Source organism: Kogia breviceps, chromosome 8 (assembly GCF_026419965.1).
Source record: "Kogia breviceps isolate mKogBre1 chromosome 8, mKogBre1 haplotype 1, whole genome shotgun sequence".
In the NCBI taxonomy this organism is placed as follows: Eukaryota; Metazoa; Chordata; class Mammalia; order Artiodactyla; family Physeteridae; genus Kogia; species Kogia breviceps.
Genome location: NC_081317.1, coordinates 115,994,856 through 116,021,550, shown reverse-complemented (window position 1 = coordinate 116,021,550; position 26,695 = coordinate 115,994,856). Strand labels below are relative to the sequence as shown.

Here is a 26,695-nt window from a genome sequence, read left to right as displayed (position 1 = left end):
CTTGCATTCCCAGAATAAACCCCACTTGATCATGGTGTACGATCCTTTTAATGTGCTGTTGGATTCTGTTTGCTAGTATTTTGTTGAGGAATTTTGCATCTATGTTCATCAGTGATATTGGCCTTTAGTTTTCTTTCTTTGTGACATCTTTGTCTGGTTTTGGTATCAGGGTGATGGTGGCCTCATAGATTGAGTTTGGGAGTGTTCCTCCCTCTGCTATATTTTGGAAGAGTTTGAGAAGGATAGGTGTTAGCTCTTCTCTAAATGTTTGATAGAATTCACCTGTGAAGCCATCTGGTCCTGGGCTTTTGTTTGTTGGAAGATTTTTAATCACAGTTTCAATTTCAGTGCTTGTGATTGGTCTGTTCATATTTTCTATTTCTTCCTGGTTCAGTCTCGGCAGGTTGTGCATTTCTAAGAATTTGTCCATTTCTTCCAGGTTTTCCATTTTATTGACATAGCGTTGCTTGTAGTAGTCTCTCATGATCCTTTGTATTTCTGCAGTGTCAGTTGTTACTTTTCCTTTTTCATTTCTAATTCTATTGATTTGAGTCTTCTCCCTTTTTTTTCATGGTAAGTCTGGCTAATGATTTATTAATTTTGTTTATGTTCTCAAAGACCCAGCTTTCAGTTTTATTGATCTTTGCTATCATTTCCTTCATTTCTTTTTCATTTATTTCTGATCTAATCTTTATGATTTCTTTCCTTCTGCTAAGTTTGTGGGTTTTTTGTTCTTCTTTCTCTAATTGCTTTAGGTGTAAGGTTAGGTTGTTTATTTGAGGTGTTTCTTGTTTCTTAACGTAGGGTTGTATAGCTATAAACTTCCCTCTTAGAACTTCTTTTGCTGCATCCCATAGGTTTAGTGTCCTGTTTTCATTTTCATTTGTTTCTAGGGTTTTTTTTGCTTTCCTCTTTGATTTCTTCAGTGATCTCTTGGTTATTAAGTAGTGTGTTGTTTAGCCTCCATGTGTTTGTATTTCTTACAGATTTCTTCCTGTAAATGATATCTAGTCTCATAGCGTTGTGGTTCGAAACGATACTTGATACGATTTCATTTTTCTTAAATTTACCAAGGCTTGATTTGTGACCCAAGATATGATCTATCCTGGAGAATGTTCCATGAGCACTTGAGAAAAATGTGTATTCTGTTGTTTTGGGATGGAATGTCCTATAAATATCAATTAAGTCCATCCTGTTTAATGTATCATTTAAAGCTTGTGTTTCCTCATTTATTTTCATTTTGGATGATCTGTCCATTGGTGAAAGTGGCATGTTAAAGTGCCCTACTCTGATTGTGTTACTGTTGATTTCCCCTTTTATGGCTGTTAGTATTTGCCTTATGTATTGAGGTGCTTCTATGCTGGGTACATAAATATTTACAATTGTTATATCTTCTTCTTGGATCAATCCCTTGATCATTATGTAGTGTCCTTCTTTGTCTCTTTTAATAGTCTTTATTTTAAAGTCTATTTTGTCTGATATGAGAATTGCTAGTCCAGCTTTCTTTTGATGTCCATTTGCATGGAATATCTTTTTCCATCCTCTCATTTTCAGTCTGTAAGTGTCCCTAGGTCTGAAGTGGGTCTCTTGTAGACAGCATATATATGGGTCTTGATTCTGTATCCATTCAGCCAGTCTGTGTCTTTTGGTGGGAGCATTTAATCCATTTACATTTAAGGTAAATATTGATATGTATGTTCCTATTTCCATTTTCTTAATTGTTTTGGGTTTGTTATTGTAGGTCTTTTCCTTCTCTTGTGTTTCTTGCCTAGAGAAGTTCCTTTAGCATTTGTTGTAGAGCTGGTTTGGTGGTGCTGAACTCTCTCAGCTTTTGCTTGTCTGTAAAGGTTTTAATTTCTCCATCAAATCTGAATGAGATCCTTGCTGGGTAGAGTAATCTTGGTTGTAGGTTTTTCTCCTTCATCACTTTAAATATGTCCTGCCACTCCCTTCTGGCTTGTAGAGTTTCTGCTGAAAGATCAGATGTTAACCTTATGGGAATTCTCTTGTGTGTTATTTGTTGTTTTTCCCTTGCTGCTTTTAATATGTTTTCTTTGTATTTAATTTTTGATAGTTTAATTAATATGTGTCTTGGCATGTTTCTCCTTGGACTTATCCTGTCTGGGACTCTCTGTGCTTTCTGGACTTGATTAACTATTTCCTTTCCCATATTAAGGAAATTTTCAACTATAATCTCTTCAAATATTTTCTCAGTCCCTTTCTTTTTCTCTTCTTCTGAGAGCCCTATAATTCTAATGTTGGTGTGTTTAATGTTGTCCCAGAGGTCCCTGAGACTGTCCTCAGTTCTTTTCATTCTTCTTATTCTGCTCTGCAGTAGTTATTTCCACTATTTTATCTTCCAGGTCACTTATCCATTCTTCTGCCTCAGTTATTCTGCTATTGATCCCTTCTAGAGTATTCTTAATTTCATTTATTGTGTTGTTCATCATTGCTTGTTTCCTCTTTAGTTCTTCTAGGTCCTTGTTAAATGTTTCTTGCATTTTCTCTCTTCTATTTCCAAGATTTTGGATCATCTTTACTATCATTATTCTGAATTCTTTTTCAGGTAGACTGCCTATTTCCTCTTCATTTGTTAAGTGTGGTGGGTTTTTACCTTGCTTCTTCATCTGCTGTGTGTTTTTCTGTCTTCTCATTTTATTTATCTTACTGTGTTTGGGGTCTCCTTTTTGTAGGCTGCAGGTTCATAGTTCCTGTTATTTTTGGTGTCTGTCCCCAGTGGCTAAGGTTGGTTCAGTGGGTTGTGTAGGCTTCCTGGTGGAGGGGACTAGTTCCTGTGTTCTGGTGGATGAGGCTGGATCTTGTCTTTCTGGTGGGCAGGTCCACGTCTGGAGGTGTGTTTTAGGGTGTCTGTGGCCATATTATGATCTTAGGCAGCCTCTCTGCTAATGGATGGGGCTGTGTTCCTGTCTTGCTAGTTGTTTGGTATACAGTGTCCAGCACATTAGCTTGCTGGTCATTGAGTGAAGCTGGGTGTTGGTGTTGACATGGAGATCTCTGGGAGATTTTCGTCGTTTGATATTACATGGAGCTGGGAGGTCTCTTGTGGATCAGTGTCCTGAAGTTGGCTCTCCCACCTCAGAGACACAGCACTGACTCCTGGCTGGGGCACTAAGAGTGTTGCATTCACATGGCTCAGAATAAAAGGGAGAAAAAATAGAAAGAAAGAAAGAGAATAAAATAAAATAAAATAAAGTACGGTAAAGTAAAATAAAGTTATTAAAATAAAAATTATGAAAAAAAATTTAAAAAGTAAAAAAAAAAAAAAAAGAAAAAAAGAACGGGTGGACAGAATCCTAGGATAAATGGTGAAAGCAAAGCTGTACAGACAAAATCTCACACAGAAGCATACACATGCACACTCAGAAAAGAGGAAAAGTGGAAAAAATAATATATCTTGCTCCCAAAGTTCACCTCCTCAATTTGGGATGATTCGTTGTCTCTTCAGTTATTCCACAGATGCAGGGTACATCTAGGTGATTGTGGAACTTTAATCTGCTGCTTCTGAGGCTGCTGGGAGAGATTTCCCTTTCTCTTCTTTGTTTGCACAGCTCCTGGGGTTCAGCTTTGGATTTGGCCCCGCCTGTGTGTGTAGGTCTTCTGAGGGCGTCTGTTCTTCGCTCAGACAGGACGGGGTTAAAGGAGCAGCTGATTCATGGGCTCTGGCTCACTCAGGCTGGAGTGAGGGAGGGGTACAGAGTGCGGGGCGAGCCTGTGGTGGTAGAGGCTGGCGTGACATTGCACCAGCCTCATGCACGCCGTGTGTTCTCCCAGGGGAAGTTGTCCCTGGATCACGGGACCCTGGCAGTGGCGGGCTGCATAGACTCCCGGGAGGGGTGGTGTAGATAGTGACCTGTGCTTGCACACAGGCTTCTTGGTGGCTGCAGCAGCAACCTTAGCGTCTCATGCCCGTCTCTGGGGTCTGCGCTGATAGTCGCAGGTCATGCCCATCTCTGGATCTCCTTTAAGCAGCGTTCTTAATCCCCTCTCCTCGCGCACCAGGAAACAAAGAGGGAAGAAAAAGTCTCTTGCCGCTTCATCAGGTCCAAACTTTTTCCCGGACTCCCTCGTGGCCAGCTGTGGCACACTAGCCCGCTTCAGGCTGTGTTCACGCTGCCAAACCCAGTCCTCTCCCTGGGCTCCGACTGAAGCCAGAGCCTCAGTTCCCAGCCCCCACCTGCCCTGGCAGGGGAGCAGACAAGCCTCTCGAGCTGATGAGTGCTGTTCAGCCCCGGTGCTCCGTGCGGGAATCTCTCTGCTTTGCCCTCCGCACCCCTGTTGCTGTGCTCTCCTCCATGGCTCTGAAGCTTACCCCCTTCGCCACCCGCAGTCTCCAACTGTGAAGGGGCTTCCTAGTGTGTGGAAACCTTTCCTCCTTCGCGGCTCCCTCCCACTGGTGCAGGTCCTGTCCCTATTCTTTTGCCTCTGTTTTTTCTTTTTTCTTTTGCCCTACCCAGGTATGTGGGGAGTTTCTTGCCTTTTGGGAGGTCTGAGGTCTTCTGCCAGCGTTCAGTAGGTGTTCTACTGGAGCAGTTCCACGTGTAGATGTATTTCTGATGTATCTGTAGGGAGGAAGGTGATCTCCGTGTCTTACTCTTCCGCAGTCTCCTCGAGCTCAAGTATGGGGTTGTTAAGGTATGAGCCACCCATCTCCTTGCATGGCCCTGCAATCAACCTTTCTCTGTTCCAGACTCTGACGTTTCAGTATTGTTTGGCCTCTCTTGTGTATCAGGCACACGGACTTGCATTTTGGTAACAATTATAGTGAGCCAGCCAGGAGGCCTGTGCCAGTGGCAGGTGGACCCCAGCCAGGGGCAGCTCCTTTCCTGAGTTTCCAGCAGCTGCTGGAGCCCATTTTGCTCCAGGGAGCTGTGAGGGACTGGCCGCCCCAGTGCACGAGGCTGTTGGGAGCAGAGAAACGTCTGTAGCTGTGGTCCACGTTTGGTGTTGCTTGGGGGTATGTCACTCCAGATTGCGCAGGCTGGGAATTCTCTCCACTCTGTTTGGGCTGCTTCTGTTGCAGCAAGTGAGCCACTTTGGGTCCGTTCTCTTGAGAGCTGGACCACTCTGTTTGGAGACCTTCTGGGAGTGGAAGTGGAATTTTAGACTACACTTCCTCTGATTTTCTGTCTATGCTACTGTAGCGTATTTGTTGTTTGTGTTTTTGTATATGTCATTTTGGGGTGAGCCACTCTGGCTTGTGCTTTTGTTTGTGGGACTATGTTTGTTATTTATATATTGTATGTGTGTGAAACAGTACTTGCATTGGCTAGTTGAGACGTCTTTGGTGAAAAACGAAGCTGAAGTGTGATGACATCGGGTATCCTTCCCCGTTGTGTTCGGTTTTGCCTGTGGCAGAGCTTTGGTTTGGATTTTCCCTTTGCAATGAGTGGGAATCTCCTTTTTGGTGTTAGGGAACTGTGATCCTGAGAGACCGTTTTGCACTGCATTTGTTTGTTTGGTATTTGATAACACCTGCTGTGATAATCAGAGCTCTATTCCATCTTATAGTCCCCCTAGCATAAAAGATTTTTTTTAACACTGCATGGCCACTATATTCTTTAGAGTTTAAAGAAAAATTGGTTAAGATGAAACTCTTGGGCTTCCCTGGTGGTGCAGTGGTTGGGAGTCCGCCTGCCGATGCAGGGGACACGGGTTCGTGCCCCGGTCCGGGAGGATCCCACGTGCCGCGGAGCGGCTGGGCCCGTGAGCCATGGCCGCTGAGCCTGCGCGTCCGGAGCCTGTGCTCCGCAACGGGAGAGGCCACAGCAGTGAGAGGCCTGCGTACCACAAAAAAAAAAAAAAAAAAAAAAGATGAAACTCTTTTGGAATTCCAAAACTGTTTTTTTTGCATATGCAGTTAGAGAAAGCTGGCTTGATGAAATACTTTTTTTCAGAATCCTGACCCTGAGAAAATAAAAATATTTCTAGGAAAAAGCTTGAAGTTAACTAAGTAAACGTAACTTTTTCCAACTGTTATTTTTGGTTTTTCGTTTGCCAGGTGAATTGCCATGACACTTGTGGTCACGATTCCCTGTCTTTCCATTTGCATGTTGTTTGTTGTTAAAAAGAGGGATCTTTGTTTGAAAAAGTTAAGGCAATTGTTGAACTTCACCTTTTTGTTTTTGTCCTGCAGGAAGTAGACTTTTTTCTTTGTGTGTACGTTTGATTTGGTCTTGTGTGTACGTTTGATTTGGTCTTGTGTGTAAGTGTGCTGGCTATGGGAAACTCAGAGTTGTTTGCCAAATGCAGCCCCTTGAGCGGCATTCTCCAGATTTGGACCATTTTCGGTTATAATACTGCTGAACTAACTTGTAAATGAGCTCTTTTTAACTGACTCTAAAGTAAGTGCTTACAAATTAAATACTTCCTAATACTGAGAAAATTGGCCAAAATGAATTTCAGGTCCTCATGATCTGGATTTATATGTGGTATTGAAGCTAGCTTAAGCTTGTTGGTTTGTTAAGTATAACACTTCTGTTGTAGCTAGGTTTATTAGAAATCAAATAAGACCTTATATCTGTTGCAAATTTGTCAGCAAGGAAAATAACTTGATATGATGAAACTTTAAGTCTATCTAGAATAGCCTCTCTAGATTTTGGTAACTTGAAACTGAACTAAGTTAAATGACAAGAATTCATTGACTATCTGGGTCATTTCAAATAGGATAAAATATTTGAACGCTGGTTGCTGGGCAAATCTAACTTTATCTACCTTTGCCTTCTTAGAGAAAAACTAAAGCATAAATTTCCAATCAGAAAATGCTGGAATGACAAACAGTTCACAATTACTTGCCTCTTGGTTTTCACTAAAAATTAAGGTGTTTAAGAGTTGAGGATTCTAATCAAAATATGTAATTAAAGCTACTAAAAATAATCAAATGAAAAAATTTTCAGTATAAAGTGAGAAAGTAGGATCTGTGTTTTGAGTAAAAATGGAGTTTTATGCACGGTTGGGCTGAGATTATATTAAAATTAGGTAAATGGATTTTTTTATTAAAAATAAGCAGGTGCAAGACTAGATTTGGTTCCTCTCTGCTAAGAGAACAAGTTTATTTAGAATGCTGCTTTTGATAAGAGGTTATATGAACTTCCTTGCCTTTAAGTGATCTGTCTTTGCTTTTAAGATCTCTTCTCACTTTGGATAAGAAACAAGTATTGTCTTACAGCGACCGATGATCTTATTTGACCAAGTGTTTTGAAACTTTTTGACAAACTTCCCAAATATCAAATTTTAATTAAGGTTCTTTTGACCTCCAGCTAACTTTGGGATCTGTTAGGGGGCCCTTAAGTCATGTCAAGGAGGATATTTAATAAGTATTATTTGGTGTATTGAATTTCTTGGGAAGCAATTTCAAAGGAGTGATAAGCCTTCTAAGATTTTCCAATACAGATAAACGTTACTACTATAGGTATCCTAGAAATTATATAAAGTGTCAGAAATGTAGATATGCCCTGGTATAATCTATTAGCCATAAGTCTGGTTATATCACTGCAACTTGATTAAGCCTCTTTGTCAATCCATTGTAATCAGATCTTTAACTTTGCCTTTTAAAGTCTTTAATAGACAGTTAAGCTGATGCTTTGCAAAAGTGCTTCATGTTCAGAAGATAAAATAATAGTAAATATTTATGCACCCAACATAGGAGCACCTCAATACATAAAGCAAATACTAACAGCCATAAAAAGGGAAATCGACAGTAACACAATCATGGTAGGTGACTTAACATCCCACATTAACCAATGGACAGATCATCCAAAATGAAAATAAATAAGGAAACACAAGCTTTAAATGATACATTAAACAGGATGGACTTAATTGATATTTATAGGACATTCCATCCCAAAACAACAGAATACACATTTTTCTCAAGTGCTCATGGAACATTCTCCAGGACAGATCATATCTTGGGTCACAAATCAAGCCTTGGTAAATTTAAGAAAATTGAAATCATATCAAGTATCATTTCGAACCACAACGCTATGAGACTAGATATCATTTACAGGAAGAAATCTGTAAGAAATACAAACACATGGAGGCTAAACAACACACTACTTAATAACCAAGAGATCACTGAAGAAATCAAAGAGGAAATCAAAAAACACCTAGAAACAAATGAAAATGAAAACAGGACACTAAACCTATGGGATGCAGCAAAAGCAGTTCTAAGAGGGAAGTTTATAGCTATACAACCCTACGTTAAGAAACAAGAAACACCTCAAATAAACAACCTAACCTTATACCTAAAGCAATTAGAGAAAGAAGAACAAAAATCCCGCAAAGTTAGCAGAAGGAAAGAAATCATAGAGATTAGATCAGAAATAAATGAAAAAGAAATGAAGGAAATGATAGCAAAGATCAATAAAACTGAAAGCTGGGTCTTTGAGAAGATAAACAAAATTGATAAACCATTAGCCAGACTTACCATGAAAAAAAAGGGAGAAGACTCAAATCAATAGAATTAGAAATGAAAAAGGAAAAGTAACAACTGACACTGCAGAAATACAAAGGATCATGAGAGACTACTACAAGCAACGCTATGTCAATAAAATGGAAAACCTGGAAGAAATGGACAAATTCTTAGAAATGCACAACCTGCCGAGACTGAACCAGGAAGAAATAGAAAATATGAACAGACCAATCACAAGCACTGAAATTGAAACTGTGATTAAAAATCTTCCAACAAACAAAAGCCCAGGACCAGATGGCTTCACAGGTGAATTCTATCAAACATTTAGAGAAGAGCTAACACCTATCCTTCTCAAACTCTTCCAAAATATAGCAGAGGGAGGAACACTCCCAAACTCATTCTATGAGGCCACCATCACCCTGATACCAAAACCAGACAAAGATGTCACAAAGAAAGAAAACTAAAGGCCAATATCACTGATGAACATAGATGCAAAATTCCTCAACAAAATACTAGCAAACAGAATCCAACAGCACATTAAAAGGATTGTACACCATGATCAAGTGGGGTTTATTCCGGGAATGCAAGGATTCTTCAATATACGCAAATCAATCAACGTGATACACCATATTAACAAACTGAAGGATAAAAACCATATGATCATCTCAATAGATGCAGAGAAAGCTTTCGACAAAATTCAACACCCATTTATGATAAAAACCCTCCAGAAGTAGGCATAGAGGGAACTTTCCTCAACATAATAAAGGCCATATATAACAAACCCACAGCCAACATCGTCCTCAATGGTGAAAAACTGAAACCATTTCCACTAAGATCAGGAACAAGACAAGGTTGCCCACTCTCAGCACTCTTATCCAACACAGTTTCGGAACTTTTAGCCACAGCAACCAGAGAAGAAAAAGAAATAAAAGGAATCCAAATCGGAAAAGAAGAAGTAAAGCTGTCACTGTTTGTAGATGACATGATACCATACATAGAGAATCCTAAAGATGCTACCAGAAAACTATTAGAGCTAATCAATGAATTTGGTAAATTAGCAGGATAGAAAATTAATGCATAGAAATCTCTGGCATTCCTATACACTAATGATGAAAAATCTGAACGTGAAATTAAGAAAACACTATCGTTTACCATTGCAACAAAAAATAAAATATCTAGGAATAAGCCTATCTAAGGAGACAAAAGACCTGTATGCAGAAAATTATAAGACACTGATGAAAGAAATTAAAGATGATACAAATAGATGCAGAGATACACCATGTTCTTGGATTGGAAGAATCAACATTGTGAAAATGACTCTACTACCCAAAGCAATCTACAGATTCATTGCAATCCCTATCAAACTACCAGTGGCATTTTCCACAGAACTAGAACAAAAAATTTCACAATTTGTATGGAAACACAAAAGACCCTGAATAGCCAAAGCAATCTTGAGAACGAAAAATGGAGCTGGAGGAATCAGGCTCCCTGACTTCAGACTATACTAAAGCTACAGTAATCAAGACAGTATGGTACTGGCACAAAAGAGAAATATAGATCAAGGGAACAACATAGAAAGCCCATAGATAAACCCACACACATATGGTCACCTTATCTTTGATAAAGGAGACAAGAATACACAGTGGAGAAAAAACAGCCTCTTCAATAAGAGGTGCTGGGAAAACTAGACAGGTACATGTAAAAGAATGAAATTACAACACTCCCTAACAACATACACAAAAATAAACTCAAAATGGATTAAAGACCTAAATGTAAGGCTAGACACCATGAAACTCTTAGCGGAAAATATAGGCAGAACACTCTGTGATATCAGTCACAGCAAGATCCTTTTTGACCCATGTCCTAGAGAAATGGAAATAAAAACAAAAATAAACAAATGGGACCTAATGAAATGTAAAAGCTTCTGCACAGTAAAGGAAACCATAAACAAGACGAAAATACAACCCTCAGAATGGGAGAAAATATTTGCAAATGAAGTAACTGACAAAGATTAATCTCCAAACTTTACAAGCAGCTCATGCAGCTCAATAACAAAAAAACAAACAACCCAATCCAAAAATGGGAAGAAGACCTAAATAGACATTTCTCTAAAGAAGATATACAGATTGCCAACAGACACATGAAGAGATGCTCAACATCATTAACCATTAGAGAAATGCAAATCAAAAGTACAATGAGATATCATCTCACACCTGTCAGAATGGCCATCATCAAAAAATCTACAAACAAAAAATGCAGGAGAGGTTGTGGAGTAAAGGGAACCCTCTTGCAGTGTTGGTGGGAATGTAAATTGATACAGTCACTATGGAAAACAGTATGGAGGTTCCTTCAAATGTAAAAATAGAACTACCATATGACCCAGCAATCCCACTCCTGGGCATATACCTTGAGAAAACCATAATTGAAAAAGAGTCATGTACCACAATGTTCATTGCAGCTCTATTTACAATAGCCAGGACATGGAAGCAACCTAAGTGTCCATCAACAGATGACTGGATAAAGAAGATGCGGCACATATATACAATGGAATATTACTTTGCCATAAAAAGGAATGAAGCTGAGTTATTTGTAGTGAGGTGGATGTACCTAGAGACTGTCATACAGAGTGAAGTCAGTCAGAAAGAGAAAAATAAATACCGTATGCTAGCACATATACATAGAATCTAAAAAAGAAAATAAAATGGTCAGAAGAACCTAGGGGCAAGATAGGAATAAAGATGCAGACCTACTAGAGAATGGACTTGAGGATACAGGGAGGGGGAAGGGTAATCTGTGACAAAGTGAGAGAGTGACATGGACATATATACACTACCAAACATAAAATAGATGGCTAGTGGGAAGCAGCTGCATAGCACAGAGAGATCAGCTAGGTGGTTTGTGACCACCTAGAGGGGTGGGATAGGGAGGGTGGGAGGGAGGGAGACGCAAGAGGGAAGAGATATGGGAACATGTGTATATGTATAACTGATTCACTTTGTTATAAAGCAGAAACTAACACACCATTGTAAAGCAGTTATACCCTAATAAAGATGTTAAGAAAAAGTGCTTCATCTTCAAGAAGATTCATAGGAAGGACTTTTTGACAAACACAGATCTAGAGTAAATTTCAGATTATACTGCTGAACTGTGTAAGAAATTTAAAATCCTAATGGAAGACCTGATGGCTTCATAAAAATTAAAGGGATTGGTTACTGAGTAAACTGGTGTATATGGTTATGTTTATGGGTTTTGTTTGGAATATTACTGATTTTGATCTGTGTTCTCCAGATACAGGGAAGCTCTTCCCCTCAAGTTACTCATGACTTATAGCAATTTGGTAAATTATACTTCTGTGCATCTGGCTCTCTGGCAACAAGTCTCTCCCAGAGTGCAAGATCCAGAGTGGTTTCCAGTCTTATTTTCCTGAATCCCTTATACAAGAAATTTCTTATACAGGACTCAGATCCAGGACTTGGAACTTGGGACTATTTCCAACTTGGTATCCATTCCCCGAATCAAGGTAGGAGTACACCCCATTTCAGCAGGAATTAGCTAGAGTAGTCGTGGTCCGATTCCTTGAAAGACTTGGGGAAGGATGAAACAGGATTGGAAGTGGAGACCAAGTCCCCCCAAAACCGAGTTCCTCTGCTGAGTTTATGATTAGCCACTTTGTCCAAAACATACCCACGTGTTCTCCTCAAGACTGAGGAGTATCATAGAAAACGGGGGAAATGTAATAGAGCACAGCAGCGTGCGGCCCTTAGCACAGCCACTGCTGTTATCACCCACCCCCCAACCCTGTTACCAGGCAGTGGTTACCAGGAGACCACGAACACCACGGTTAGAGCTGTGTCAGAGGTCTCACTCAACCACTGGTCGGCACTGCAGCGGGCCTGTCCTCCAGGTGACCAGCTGTCAATGAGCCACCGTTAGTGGGCCCGTTCAGCCAGTGGTCCTCAGGCGAGAGTGAGGTAAGAGGTGGATCCTGGCCTTCTCCCTGTAAGGGGGCCTTGCTGAAAGCTTTCAGGGACATAAGGGTTTTTAAGGCTTGAGCCATCCGTCTCCTTGCGGTGCCCTGCAGTAAACCTTTGTCTGCTCCAACCTCCAACGTTTTGGTATTGTTTGGCCTCACTGTACATCGGGCAGTGAGGTAACAGTTTGTGTACACTTTTATACCGTGACTTTTCATCCCATATAATCATTTTACCATACTGGTGTTCAGTGGCGGCCTAAAACTTAGTTAAGTGGATGAACCATAATTGATGTAACATCTTCCTACCGTGAGACCTCTAGTCACCAAACCTCTACTCCCACCCCCAGCTTTTGGCTGTTTTAAATTACAGTTACTCTCTTTGTAGTTTTTAGTGTCTTGCATATTTTGGGTAACTCTTTACTTGTCCAGAAGTGGGATTCCTGGTGGGCAGGAGAGGATTAAGGCAGCAGCTCTGGGTCCCTGGGACCGTGCACATACCCAGGAACGGGCTGCTTCCATGTTTGCCCTTGGCTGGCTCCTGGGGACCGAGCTCTCGGGGTACACGGACTGGAGGCGTGTTCTTCACGCCTGGGGGCCGATCCCTGCTGTCATGGTTTCTGCAGGTGGTTTATGCTGACAGTGTCTTTATGCTGAACACCTGCCCTCCCTCTGCGGCAGGTGGGGCAGTCTTGCAGCCATGGCGTCACCTATCATTGCTGAAGGAATTGAGTGAGTCCTGAGGCACTGCTGGGAGAGGACTCTCGGAAGCTTGTGTCTGGTTTTCCCCTAGACTTTGCCCACGTGACTCTCCCTTTGAGACTTTGCCCACGTGACTTTCCCTTTGAGACTTTGCCCACGTGACTTTCCCTTTGAGACTTTGCCCACCGTGACTTTCCCTTTGAGATTTTGTCCACGTGACTTTCCCTTTGAGATTTTGGTCTATCCCTCTGCTATAATAACCTGTAACTGTGAATAGAACAACTTCTGGTCCTCTGAGTCCTTCCAGCGACCCATGAAGCCCAAGGGTGGTCTTAGAGGCCCCGACACACCTGGCCTGGTGGGCATTCAGTTGCAGATAATGGAAACTACTCTGGCTAGTTAAAGCAAAAAACCATTTTTATCATGTATTCCGTGGTTTCCAAATGGTTGGCATGACTGAAAATGTGGATGGAGCATTTTCCACGGGGCTGGGGACAATTTCTAGCCCCGTATTTCCCTATTTCTGCCAGAAGAAGCAGACCCACCCAGCCGGGCGACGGCCTGCTGTGAGGTCCTGCTGCCTTAGCTGTGCCGGGAGATGGGAACCCCACCTTCTGCCTGCTCGCCTCCTGACTCAGTTCTGAACGCAGGCGTCTGGGGGACAGAGCTCACACCTGGGGCTGTGTCTGCAGGGCCATCTGGAAACGTGGCATTTCACCTTCCAGAGCTCAAAGACACAGGAAGGAGCTCAGATTCTGAGCCAAGGGAGCCAAGCCACAGCCTCTGATATGCTGTGTCAAAGACTACACGCCTGTTAGTGTTTCTGGATCCTGCCAGACGGCTTTCCCAGCTTGGAAAGACGCACAAGGGCAAGGCATCAGGCGAGGCTCCTGTTCGTGGTGCTTTAACGTTTGAGAGGCAGGAAATCTCTGGAAATGAAAGTGAACCCTGAGTGATAAGGGGCAGCCTGCCCATCTCCTGTGCGTCCTGTCTCTGCCTTTCTATTTTCCTATGAAGAAGCAGATTCCCATAGACTGTTGTTGGATTGCATGTTTCCCGGCTTGAAAGGGGGCTACATCAACTCCCCTATGTCGGGGACTTAACAAGAAAAACTAGGCCCTCCTGTATATAGCCCAGGCTGAGCAGTTTGGCTCTTGTTGGAAACTACTGAATAAAATACATGGAAGGCCGGTTTTAATTTACGAATTAATTTGCACTTTGCTCTCTCTTGTCCCACTTCACAGGCTTGTCAGCTCCCCCATCTCAGCTGTCCTCTGCTGCCTGTATGTCTCCAGTCTCCCAAACAACCACCACCGCTTGTCCTAGAAAGGGGACCCAGGCTTGGAGCCAGCCGATTGGATTTGAGCTTTAAGGTAAGATTTTTGTTCAAGAACTTTAGCTGCCAGAGGTATAACATGTCATTCAGATGCTGGGAAGATAATAACCATGATGGAGATGTTTATATACACAAGGATGGTGGGAATGATAAAGAGGTAAACTTCCTAATTCCTCAAAGGACCACATAACTTTACAAGGACTGGGTCTTGGAATGCTGGTAAACTGTTCTACAGCAATGGAAAACAGATACAGGGTATTTATGATACTGTCCTAATGAGATCCCATTCTTGTACATATTACATATACATGCATAGAAAACATCTAAAAGGATAGATATAAATGCTGGGGGCGAGACACCAGTGGCTTTTACTTTATTCTTTATACATACTGGGTTGTTTGAAAAAAATTAAGTGAGCATATATTTAATAATCAGATGGGGAAAATAAAGATCTTAAAGGTGAGAAAGAAAATCATTAAAAGTATATCCTAAGTACCTCAAAGGAGTCTAGTAGATTGAAATTACATAACCGATAAGAATGTGCTTTTGAAAGTTGTGTAGTTTCATAAAAATACAATGTAGTACGTTTTTCTCAGTCCTTAATCTCTCCTCCTTACTTAGAATTAATAGGCAGACGTTTAGGTATGTTTAGATTCAGAATTTTATTTTAAATGGATTTCTGTGCCATAACATAATGTCTGTGGTACTCTTACTAAAAATTATGTATAACGGTCAAATTCTAACAATATTTGCAACAAGCTCTCATTACATTTTCTTCAAAATAGGAAAAATTCACATTATATAACCATTTTGAACATGATTATTTGCTTACAAATAATTTACTGTAAAAATGTTATTTTCAAAGAAAATTTATGGGAAATGATAAAGCAACTACAAAAATCTTTACAATAAAATCCAGGATAAAAATATTTTTTCGTGGGTTGAAAATTTATCAACATGTATAGGTGGATTATAAATATATTTTGGCAATCTGATGCGTTCAAGGGCACTTTAAAAGTTGTCTAGTTAAATTGCTACAGATATGATGTGTTTGGTGAAACCCAATCTGTAAGTCTAACACCAACAATTATTTCTTCGTGCTAAAACATAGAAATAATTTATCTGAAAACTGTGAGTGCTATGAAGAGTTTGATTTCTTCATAAAGATTCCTTTATAAATTGGGCTAATCCCTGGAAGGCCTAGAAGTGAACCAGAGAGAAGAATTAATAAAATTAGGATGCTGTTTAGGAAAAGTCTGTCATAACTTTAGAAATTTAAATAAAGAGTATCCATCTTAGGTTGAGATCAGACAGTGAAAGGTCAGGATTAACCTCAGTTTTATCTGGGTCATATGCCGTCGTGTCCACTAATGTACGTAGACAGAAGTATATCAGAGTCTGAGGAAATTTTTCAAATCCTTATTTCCTCAAGATCATCATTTTCTCCCAAAACTTGAATTATTTTTTTCATATACTGTCTCACCTGCACATGCCTTCTGTATAGTTTCAGTTGTCCAGCTCTATGCATATATAACTTATGAAAAGTATATTTAGTGACATGAGAAAGCAAGTCAATCAAGAACACACCCGGAGACAACCAATTTCCAAGGATAAGTATACACTCTTCTTACACTTCCTGGACTCTTCAGTTTATGGCTCTTCTGTAGGTTCCCGACACACAGTTCTTAGGAACTTGCTTCTTGGTTTCCTGTAATCATGGCTAAAGCTGGACTTTGTGATTAAGCAATTACTTCAATCATTAATATTATTCTATTTGACCTTTCCCCCAGAGATAGAGATGGATGGCTTCATGAATTTGTACTATGGCTCATGTTAATTCCATGAAGGAGCAAAAGAGGTTCTCTTTGTAACGTGTTGATAATTTGCCAACACTGTTGAGCAGGTCTGACATGTATTCATGAAAGCAATAAAATTCAACTCCAATTTCGTCGTGTCATTTGTCTATAGAAGCCTGGCAACTTCTTTTAATGGTAGTTTGTGACTTTCCAACTAATATCCGTTTTGCAGAAACCCAAGAAGATATCAAATAATGTTGTAACTCACACAAAAAATAAATGGATATCTAGTTTTACTCTAAAGAGAATATTGTACTCACCATGTCCATCTGCTCTGGAGAAGCTAAAGAGAAGGATGCTCTGAAGTAGGGGCAAGGAGCTGAACTATCAAAGTAGAAATGATATCCAGGAAGCATGAATATCTAAGAGAGTTTATGGAAAACAGGTGATGTACCATTAAAGAAAACTAAAAGAAAATATAGGTGAATCTAATCTCAGAGTGGAGGATGACTTTTAAACTTAAAAAGCAATGAAAGAAATCACAAGAGAAAAATCAATTTATATAAAATTACTGCATGTCGTACAATAAAACTAAAAGCATAGAAAGCAGGGTTTACAATAAATACAGCAATTCTACTTCTTCTCCATATATTATAAAGAATGCGCAGAAACAGAGGAAAAACTTTAAAGTGGACAAGGACAGCTTATTCAAGCAATAGAAATGGTAATATACATGAATAAATGTTTAACATAACTAGAAAAGTAAAATAAATCCAATGAAATATCATTAAAAAATATTTTACTTCATTTTTTTAAGTTAAACTATAGTTGATTTACAATGTTGTGTTAGTTTCAGGTATACAGCATAGTGATTCAGTTATACGTATGTGTATATGTATATGTATCTATCATTTCTTTTTCATATTCTTTTCACTTATAGGTTATTATAAAATATTGAGTATAGTTCCCTGTGCTATACACTAGGTCCTTGTTGGTTATCTATTTTATACATAATAGTGTATGTATGTTAATCCCAAACTCCTAATATATTCCCTTCCCCCATTTCCCCTTTGGTAACCATAAGTTTGTTTTCTATGTTTATGGGTCTATTTCCATTTTGTAAGTAAATTCATTTGTATCATTTTTTTAGATTCCACATAAGTGATATCATATGATATTTGTCTTTCTCTGTCTGACTTACTTAGTATAATCGTCTCTAGGTTGATCCATGTTGCTGTAAATGCCATTATTTCATTCTGAATAATTCTGGCTGAGTAATATTCCACTGTATATATGTACCACATCTTCTTTGTCTGTTCCTCTGTTGATGGACACTTAAGTTGCTTCCATGTCCTGGCTATTGTAAATAGTGCTGCAATGAACACTGGGGTGCATGTATCTTGTTTTTTTTTTTTTGCGGTACGTGGGCCTTTCACTGTTGTGGCCTCTCCTGTTGCAGAGCACAGGCTCTGGACGCGCAGGCTCAGTGGCCATGGCTCATGGGCCTAGCTGCTCTGTGGCATGTGGGATCTTCCCGGACTGGGGCACGAACCCGTGTCCCCTGCATCAGCAGACGGACTCTTACTCACTGCGCCACCAGGGAAGCCCGCATATATCTTTTTGAATTATACTTTTCTCCATATATATTCCCAGGCGTGGGATAACTGGATCATATGGTAATCTATTTTTAGTTTCCTTATGAACCTCCATACTCTTCTCCATAGTGGCTGCACCATTGTACATTCCCACCAAAAGTGTAGGAGGATCCTGTTTTCTCCACACCCTCTCCAGCCTTTATTATTTGTAGACATGTTGATGATGGGCATTCTGACCGGTATGAAGTGATACTTTATTGTAGTTTCGGTTTGCATTTCTCTAATAATTAGTGATATTGAGCATCTTTACATGTGCCTGTTGGCCATCTGTATGTATTCTTTGGAGAAATGTCTTTTTAGGTTTTCTGCCCAATTTTGGATTGGGTTGTTTGTTTCTTTGATATTGAGCTGTATGAGCTGTTTGTATACTTTGGAAATTAATCCCTTGTCGGTCACATGACTTGCAAATATTTGTTCCCATTCTGTAGGTTGCCTTTTTGTTTTTTTATGCTTTCCTTTGCTGTGCAAAAGCTTTTAAGTAGGTCCCATTTATTTATTTTTGTTTTTATTTCCATTAATCTAGGAGACAGAACGAAAAAGATATTGCTGTGATTTATGTCAAAGAGTGTTCTTCCTGTTTTGCTGTAGTTTTGTATTATCCAGTCTTAACATTTAGGTCTGTAAGCCATTTTCAATTTATTTTTGTTTATGGTGTTAGAGAATGTTCTAGTTTCATTCTTTTACATGTAGCTGTCCAGTTCTCCCAGCAACACTTACTGAAGAGACTGTCTTTTCTCCACTGTATTTTCTTGCTTCCTTTGTTGTAGATTAATTGGCCATAGGTGTCTGGGTTTATTTCTGGGATTTATCTCTTGTTCCAGTGTTCTATATTTCTGTTTTTGTTCCAATACCATACTGTTTTGATTACTGCAGCTTTGTGGTATAGTCTGAAGTCAGGGAACGTGACTCCTCCAGCTCCATTTTTCTTTCTCAAGACTGCTTTGGCTGTTAGGGGTCCTTTGTATTTCCATACATATGTTAAAATTATTTTAGTTCTGTGAAAAATGCCGTTGTTAAATTGATACAGGGATTGCATTGAACCTGTAGTTGGCCTTGCATAGTAAAGTCATTTTGACAATATAGATTCTTCCAATCCAAGAACATGCTATATCTTTCCATCTGTTTGTGTTGTCTTCAATTTCCTTTATCAGCATCTTACAGTTTTCCAAGTACAGGTCTTCTGCCTTTGTAGGTAGGTTTATTCCTAGGTATTTTATTCTTTTAGATGTGATGGTAAATGGGATTTTTTCCTTAATTTCTCTTTCTGCTCTTTTGTTGTTAGTGTATAGAAATGCAACAATTTTCTGTGTATTTATTTTGTATCATGCAACTTTACCAAATTCATTGATGAGCTCTAGTAGTTTTCTGGTAGTATCTTTAGGATTTTCTATGTATAGCATCATCTCATATGCAAACAGTGACAGTTTTACTTCTTTTCCACTTTGGATTCCTTCTATTTCTTTTTCTTCTCTGATTGCTGTGTCTAGGTCTTCCAAAACTTTGTTGAATAAAAGTGGTGAGTGGGGCATCCTTGTCTTGTTCCTCACCTTAGAAGAAATTCTTTCAGATTTTCACCATTGAGTATGATGTTAGCTGTGGGTTTTTCATATAATAATATATATAATATAATTATATATAATAATATATAATATAATTATAATATATATTATTATATATATAATATATAATATACATATATAATATATATATTATATATTATATATAATTTTATATATATATAATATAATAATAGTCTATATTATGTTAAGGTGTGTTCCCTCTATACCCACTTTCTGGAGAGTTTTTTTTTTTTTTCTTTTTGTGGTACGCGGGCCTCTCACTGTTGTGGCCTCTTCCGTTGTGGAGCACACTCTCTGGACGCGCAGGCTCAGTGGCCATGGCTCACGGGCCCAGCCGCTCCGCGGCATGTGGGATCTTCCCAGACTGGGGCACGAACCCGTGTCCCCTGTATCGGCAGGCGGATTCTCAACCACTGCGCCACCAGGGAAGCCCTGGAGAGTTTTTATCATAAATGGGTGTTGCATTTTATCAGAAGCTTTTCTTGCCTCTACTGAAATGATCATATGGTTTTTATTCTTCAGTTTGTTAATGTGGTATATCACACGGATTGATTTGTGGATATAGAAGAAAACTCAAAAAACACAAACATGTGGAGGCTAAACAATATGCTACTAAACAACCAATGGATCACTGAAGAAATTAAAGAGAAAATCAGAAATACTTAGAGATAAATGAAAATGAAAACACTAGTGTCTAAAACCTATGGGATGCAGCAAAAGCAGTTCTAAGAGGGAAGTTTATATCAATACAATCATACCTCAGGAAACAACAAAAAACCCAAATAAACAACCTAACCTTACACCTAAAGCAACTAGAGAAAGAAGAAAAAACCAAACCCATCGTTAGTAGAAGGAAAGAAATCATAAAGAGCAGAGCAGAGATAAATTAAATAGAGACTAAGAAGACAGTAGAAAAGATCAATGAAACTAAAAGCTGGTTCTTTGGAAAGATAAACAAAATTGATAAACCTTGAGGCAGACTCATCAAGAAGAAAAGGGAGAGGGCCCAACTCAATAAAATCAGAAGTGAAAAGGAGAAGTTACAAGCAACACCACAGAAATATAAAGGACCATAAGGGACTACTACAAGCAAGTATATACTAATAAAATGGACAACCTAGAAGAAATGGCCAAATTCTGAGGAAGGTACAACCTCCCAAACCTGAAGCAGGAAGAAATAGAAAATATGAACAGAGCAGTTACCAGTACTGAAATTGAACCAGTAAGTTAAAAATTCCCAACAAGCAAAAGTGCAGGACCAGAAGGCTTCACAGGTAAATTCTATCAAACATTTAGAGAAGAGTTAACACCTGTCCTTCTGAAACTATTCCAAAAAATTGCAGAGAAAGGAACACTTCCAAACTCGTTCTATGAGGCCACTATCACCCTACTACCAAAAGGCACCACAAAAAAAGAAAATTACAGGCCAATATAACGAATGAACATAGATGCAGAAATCCTCAACAAAATGCAAACCGAATCCAATAACACATCAAAAGGATCATACACCATGATCAAGTGGGATTTATCCCAGGGATGCAAGGATTTTTCAACATCTGCAAATCAATCAGTGTTAAATACCCTTTTAGAGTTATCAAATTTGGGGGTCACCTTTCAGCTAGGAGTTGAAAGATAAGTAGGCATAGGCCAAGCAAAAAGTATGGGAAGAGTCTGTCAGGGAGAAGATACAGAATGTAGTGTCCCTGAGGTGCAAAGAAAATTGGTCACTCAAAGAGGTGGAAACACTCAATACATAGAGTGAAGGAATAAAAATGATAGGTAATGGTGTCAAAAAGGTGGGACACCGGCTCTTCTTGGTGACTTCTGTGACCAACAGCTCGCTGCCCCAGAGCATGTGTCCTTTGCTTCCTGTGCATGAAAACACACTGTCCCCAGACTCTTTCTAGATGCCTGTGGCTGCGTGATTGAATCCCAGCTGGGAGAGGGGAAGTTGTGGTGCTACTTCTTGGCCTGGCCCTGAACGTCTCCCTGTGTGACCCACCATGCCCTCTCAATGCTGTGGTCATCATGGATCCATATGTTGAAAAACTCAGAGGAAGAAGGTGGCAGGACCCTGGGTCTCTGACTCACGGCAGGAACAGAGGAGCCTGTAGACCACGTCTTTGAAAATTGTGCATGAGTCAGAACTAAGCTGGGTTGTGTTAAGTCTTTGAGATTGTTGTCTAGTAAAATCATGACATTCAGAACTTTAAGAAACTGCTTGTTTTTTCATGGTGTAAATCTGGCCCCTGGTTGTTGAAGTTAGGTGAGCTGGGAATGAAATGATTTGGGGGCATTCTGGGGAGAAAATATCAAGGCCAAAGATGAGTTGTTTTTTTTTTTCCTGATTAACAATGAAATGAAAACTGTCATTTCTACCAATATTGTGGAATAGTTTAGGGATGTGCCAGAAGCAAGTTTCTGTAGAGAAGGAGGGAGTGCCAATAATCTTGCAAGGTGACCAAAATCTGGGTTAAGAGAGTGGTGTTAAAGTTAGAGATTATTTAGAAAAGTTGAAGGTACATGCAAAAGGGTATATGGAATAAATAAAAGGGACTGAAAAAACTATAATAAAATATGAAGCCTGTATCCTTATCTCCTGGCTCAGGGATACAAACAAATAGCCACTTATCAAATATTGTGAATAATAATGGCAGTGATAACAAAGCAAAGAAAATGTAATAAAATTGATTTATTGTACTAAAATGCACTTATATGAGTTAAGTCATTTAAGTATTTATTAAGCACTTTCTATGTGCTGTTATTAACATTAAAACAATTCATAAAGCATGAGTCCTGTGGTCAAGTACGATGATTACAGGGAATGAGTGACTTTCCCAGGGGAGTGGATTGGCTCTTGGGTCCAGGCAGCCAGTTCCCAGCTTTGACCTCTAGATTGTCTCTTATGCTCCAGCACAGGAGTTTGCCAACAACAACACGATTTGTTCTTTGTACTCACTGCCTCAAGACAAAAGTGATACTAGAAACAGATCTTGGTGTTTACAAAAGAGTGACAAACATGATAAAGGAATTAATTAATGGAGAACAGTTGATTGAGTTGGTAAATTGGAAAGCTACACAGAAGCATATTTAGATGTCTCAGCTTAATTAGTGCCTCTGAATGAAATCTAAGTAGACATGATTTAAGTACAAAAGGAGAAAAAAACCTAGAAGTCATTGCGGGCTAATTTTAAGTGAAAAAAGCAGGATATAAACTTTTCTGTGTAATTTTAATCATGTAAAATAATTGCACCGCCATATCAAACAAACCAACCACCTGATTAAAAAATGGGCACAACATATATATGCTGTCTACAAGAGACCCACTTCAGACCTAGGGACACATACAGACTGAAAATGAGGGGATGGTAAAAGATATTCCATGCAAATGGAAATCAGAAGAAAGCTGGAGTAGCAATTCTCATATCAGACAAAACAGACTTTAAAATAAAGACTATTACAAGAGACAAAGAAGGACACTACATAATGATCAAGGGATCAATCCAAGAAGAAGATATAACCATTGTAAATATTTATGCACCCAACATAAGAGCACCTCAACACATAAGGCAAATACTAACAGCCATAAAAGGAGAAATCGACAGTAACACATCATAGTAGGGGACTTTAATACCCCGCTTTCACCAATGGACAGGTCATCCAAAATGAAAATAAATAAGGAAACACAAGCTTTAAATGATACATTAAACAAGATGGACTTAATTGATATTTATAGGACATTCCATCCAAAAACAACAGAATACACATTCTTCTCAAGTGCTCATGGAACATTCTCAAGGATAGATCATATCTTGGGTCACAAATCTAGCCTTGGTATATTTAAGAAAATTGAAATTGTATCAAGTATCTTTTCCAACCACAATGCTATGAGACTAGATATCAATTACAGGAAAAGATCTGTAAAAAATACAAACACATGGAGGCTAAACAATACACTACTTAATAACGAAGTGATCACTGAAGAAATCAAAGAGGAAATAAAAAAATACCTAAAAACAAATGACAATGGAGACACGATGACCCAAAACCTATGGGATGCAGCAAAAGCAGTTCTAAGAGGGAAGTTTATAGCAATACAATCCTACCTTAAGAAACAGGAAACATCTAGAATAAACAACCTAACCTGGCACATAAAGCAATTAGAGAAAGAAGAACAAAATCCCCACAAATTTAGCAGAAGGAAAGAAATCATAAAGATCAGATCAGAAATAAATGAAAAAGAAACGAAGGAAACGAGCAAAGATCAATAAAACTAAAAGCTGGTTCTTTGAGAAGATAAACGAAATTGATAAACCATTAGCCAGACTCATCAAGATATAAAGGGAGAAGACTCAAATCGATAGAATTAGAAATGAAAAAGGAAAAGTAACAACGGACTGCAGAAATATGAAGGATCATGAGAGATTACTACAAGTAACTCTTTGCCAGTAAAATGGACAACCTGGAAGAAATGGACAAATTCTTAGAAATGCACAACCTTCTGAGACTGAACCAGGAAGAAATAGAAAATATGAACAGACCAATCACAAGCACTGAAATTGAAACTGTGATTAAAAATCTTCCAACAAACAAAAGCCCAGGACCAGATGGCTTCACAGGCGAATTCTATCAAACATTTAGAAAAGAGCTAACACCTATCCTTCTCAAACTCTTCCAAAATATAGTAGAGGTTGGAACATTCCCAAACTCATTCTATGAGGCCACCATCACCCTGATACCAAAACCAGACAAAGACGTCACAAAGAAAGAAAACTACAGGCCAATATCACTGATGAACATAGATGCAAAACTCCTCAAGAAAATACTAGCAGACAGAATCCAACAGCACATTAAAAGATTCATACACCATGATCAAGTGGGGTTTATTCCAGGAATGTAAGTATTCTTCAATATACGCAAGTTAATCAACGTGATACACCATATCAACAAACTGAAGGAGAAAAATCATATGATCATGTCAATAGATGCAAAGAAAGCTTTTGACAAAATTCAACACCCATTTATGATAAACACCCTCCAGAAAGTAGGCATAGAGGGAACTTTCCTCAACATAATAAAGGCCATATATGACAAACCCACAGCCAACATCGTCCTCAATGGTGAAAAACTGAAAGCATTTCCACTAAGATCAGGAAGAAGACAAGGTTGCCCACTCTCACCACTCTTATCCAACACAGTTTTGGAAGTTTTAGCCACAGCAACCAGAGAAGAAAAAGAAATAAAAGGAATTGAAATTGGAAAAGAAGAAGTAAAGCTGTCACTGTTTGCAGATGACGTGATACCATACATAGAGAATCCTAAAGATGCTACCAGAAAACTACTAGAGCTAATCAATGAATTTGGTAAAGTATCAGCATACGAAATTAATGCACAGAAATCTCTGGCATTCTTATACACTAATGATGAAAAATATGAGAGTGAAATTAAGAAAACACTCCCATTTACCATTGCAACAAAAAGAATAAAATATCTAGGAATAAACCTACCTAAGGAGGCAAAAGACCTGTATGCAGAAAATTATAAGACACTGATGAAGGAAGTTAAAGATGATACAAATAGATGCAGAGATACACCATGTTCTTGGATTGGAAGAATCAACATTGTGAAAATGACTCTACTACCCAAAGCAATCTACAGATTCAATGCAATCCCTATCAAACTACCAGTGGCATTTTTCACAGAACTAGAACAAAAAATTTCACAATTTGTATGGAAACACAAAAGACCCCGAATAGCCAAGGCAATCTTGAGAACGAAAAATGGAGCTGGAGGAATCAGGCTCCCCTACTTCGGACTATACTACAAAGCTACAGTAGTCAAGACAGTATGGTACTGGCACAAAAACAGAAATATAGATCAATGGAATAGGATAGAAAGCCCAGAGATAAACCCACACACATATGGTCACCTTATCTTTGATAAAGGAGGCAAGAATATACAGTGGAGAAAAGAGAGCCTCTTCAATAAGTGGTGCTGGGAAAACTGGACAGGTACATGTAAAGGTATGAAATTAGAACACGCCCTAACACCATAAACAAAAATAAACTCAAAATGGGTTAAAGACCTAAATGTAAGGTCAGACTCTATCAAACTCTTAGAGGAAATCATAGGCAGAACACTCTATGACATCAATCACAGCAAGATCCTTTTTGACCCACCTCCTAGAGAAATGGAAATAAAAACAAAAGTAAACAAATGGGACCTAATGAAACTTAAAAGCTTTTGCACAGCAAAGGAAACCATAAACAAGACCAAAAGACAACCCTCAGAATGGGAGGAAATAGTTGCAAATGAAGCAACTGACAAAGGATTAATCTCCAAAATTTATAAGCAATGCATGCAGCTCAATAACAAAAAAACTAACAACCCAATCCAAAAATGGGCAGAAGACCTAAATAGACATTTCTCCAAAGAAGATATACAGATGGCCAACAAACACATGAAAGAATGCTCAACATCATTAATCATTAGAGAAATGCAAATCAGAACTACAATGAGATATCATCTCACACCGGTCAGAATGGCCATCATCAAAAAATCTAGAAACAATAAATGCTGGAGAGCGTGTGGAGTAAAGGGAACCCTCCTGCACTGTTGGTGGGAATGTAAATTGATACAGTCACTATGGAAAACAGTATGGAGGTTCCTTCAAAAACTAAAAATAGAACTACCATACGACCCAGCAATCCCACTACAGGACATATACCCTGAGAAAACCGTAATTGAAAAAGAGTCATGTACCACAATGTTCATTGCAGCTCTATTTACGATAGCCAGGACATGGAAGCAACCTAAATGTCCATCAACAGACAACTGGATAAAGAAGATGTGGCACATATATACAATGGACTATTACTCATCCATAAAAAGAAATGAAACTGAGTTATTTGTAGTGAGGTGGATGGACCTGGAGTCTGTCATACCGAGTGAAGTAAGTCAGAAGGAGAAAAACAAATACCGTGTGCTAACATATATATATGGAATCAAAGGAAAAAAATGTCATGAAGAGACTAGGGGTAGTACCGGAATAGAACACAGACCTACTAGAGCATGGACTTGAGCATATGGGGAGGGGGAAGGGTAAGCTGGGACAAAGTGAGAGAGTGGCATGGACATATATACACTACCAAACGTAGGATAGATAGATAGCTAGTGAGAAGCAGCCACATAGCCCAGGGAGATCAGCTAGGTGCTTTGTGACCACCTA

General features: G+C 39.1%; 1 protein-coding gene and 1 long non-coding RNA gene across 2 annotated transcripts in view; one reads left to right on the top strand and one right to left on the bottom strand.

Annotated features, from left to right (window-relative positions):
• Positions 1–14,439: 14,439 nt before the first annotated feature.
• LOC136794630 (uncharacterized) overlaps positions 14,440–26,695 on the top strand; it is a 282,171-nt gene continuing 269,915 nt past the window's right edge. The window contains exon 1 of the long non-coding RNA XR_010841692.1: positions 14,440–14,473. This is a non-coding gene — a long non-coding RNA (uncharacterized lncRNA). The remainder of the gene's footprint in view (positions 14,474–26,695) is intronic.
• Positions 15,087–26,695, bottom strand: part of LOC131761128 (kynurenine/alpha-aminoadipate aminotransferase, mitochondrial-like) — a 30,512-nt gene continuing 18,903 nt past the window's right edge. Inside the window, exons 12-13 of the mRNA XM_059071533.2 lie at positions 16,553–16,654; positions 15,087–15,636 (exon numbers count right to left, since the gene is read on the bottom strand). Coding sequence (XP_058927516.1) covers positions 15,595–15,636; positions 16,553–16,654 — 144 coding nt within the window. The 3' untranslated portion in view covers positions 15,087–15,594. The remainder of the gene's footprint in view (positions 15,637–16,552; positions 16,655–26,695) is intronic.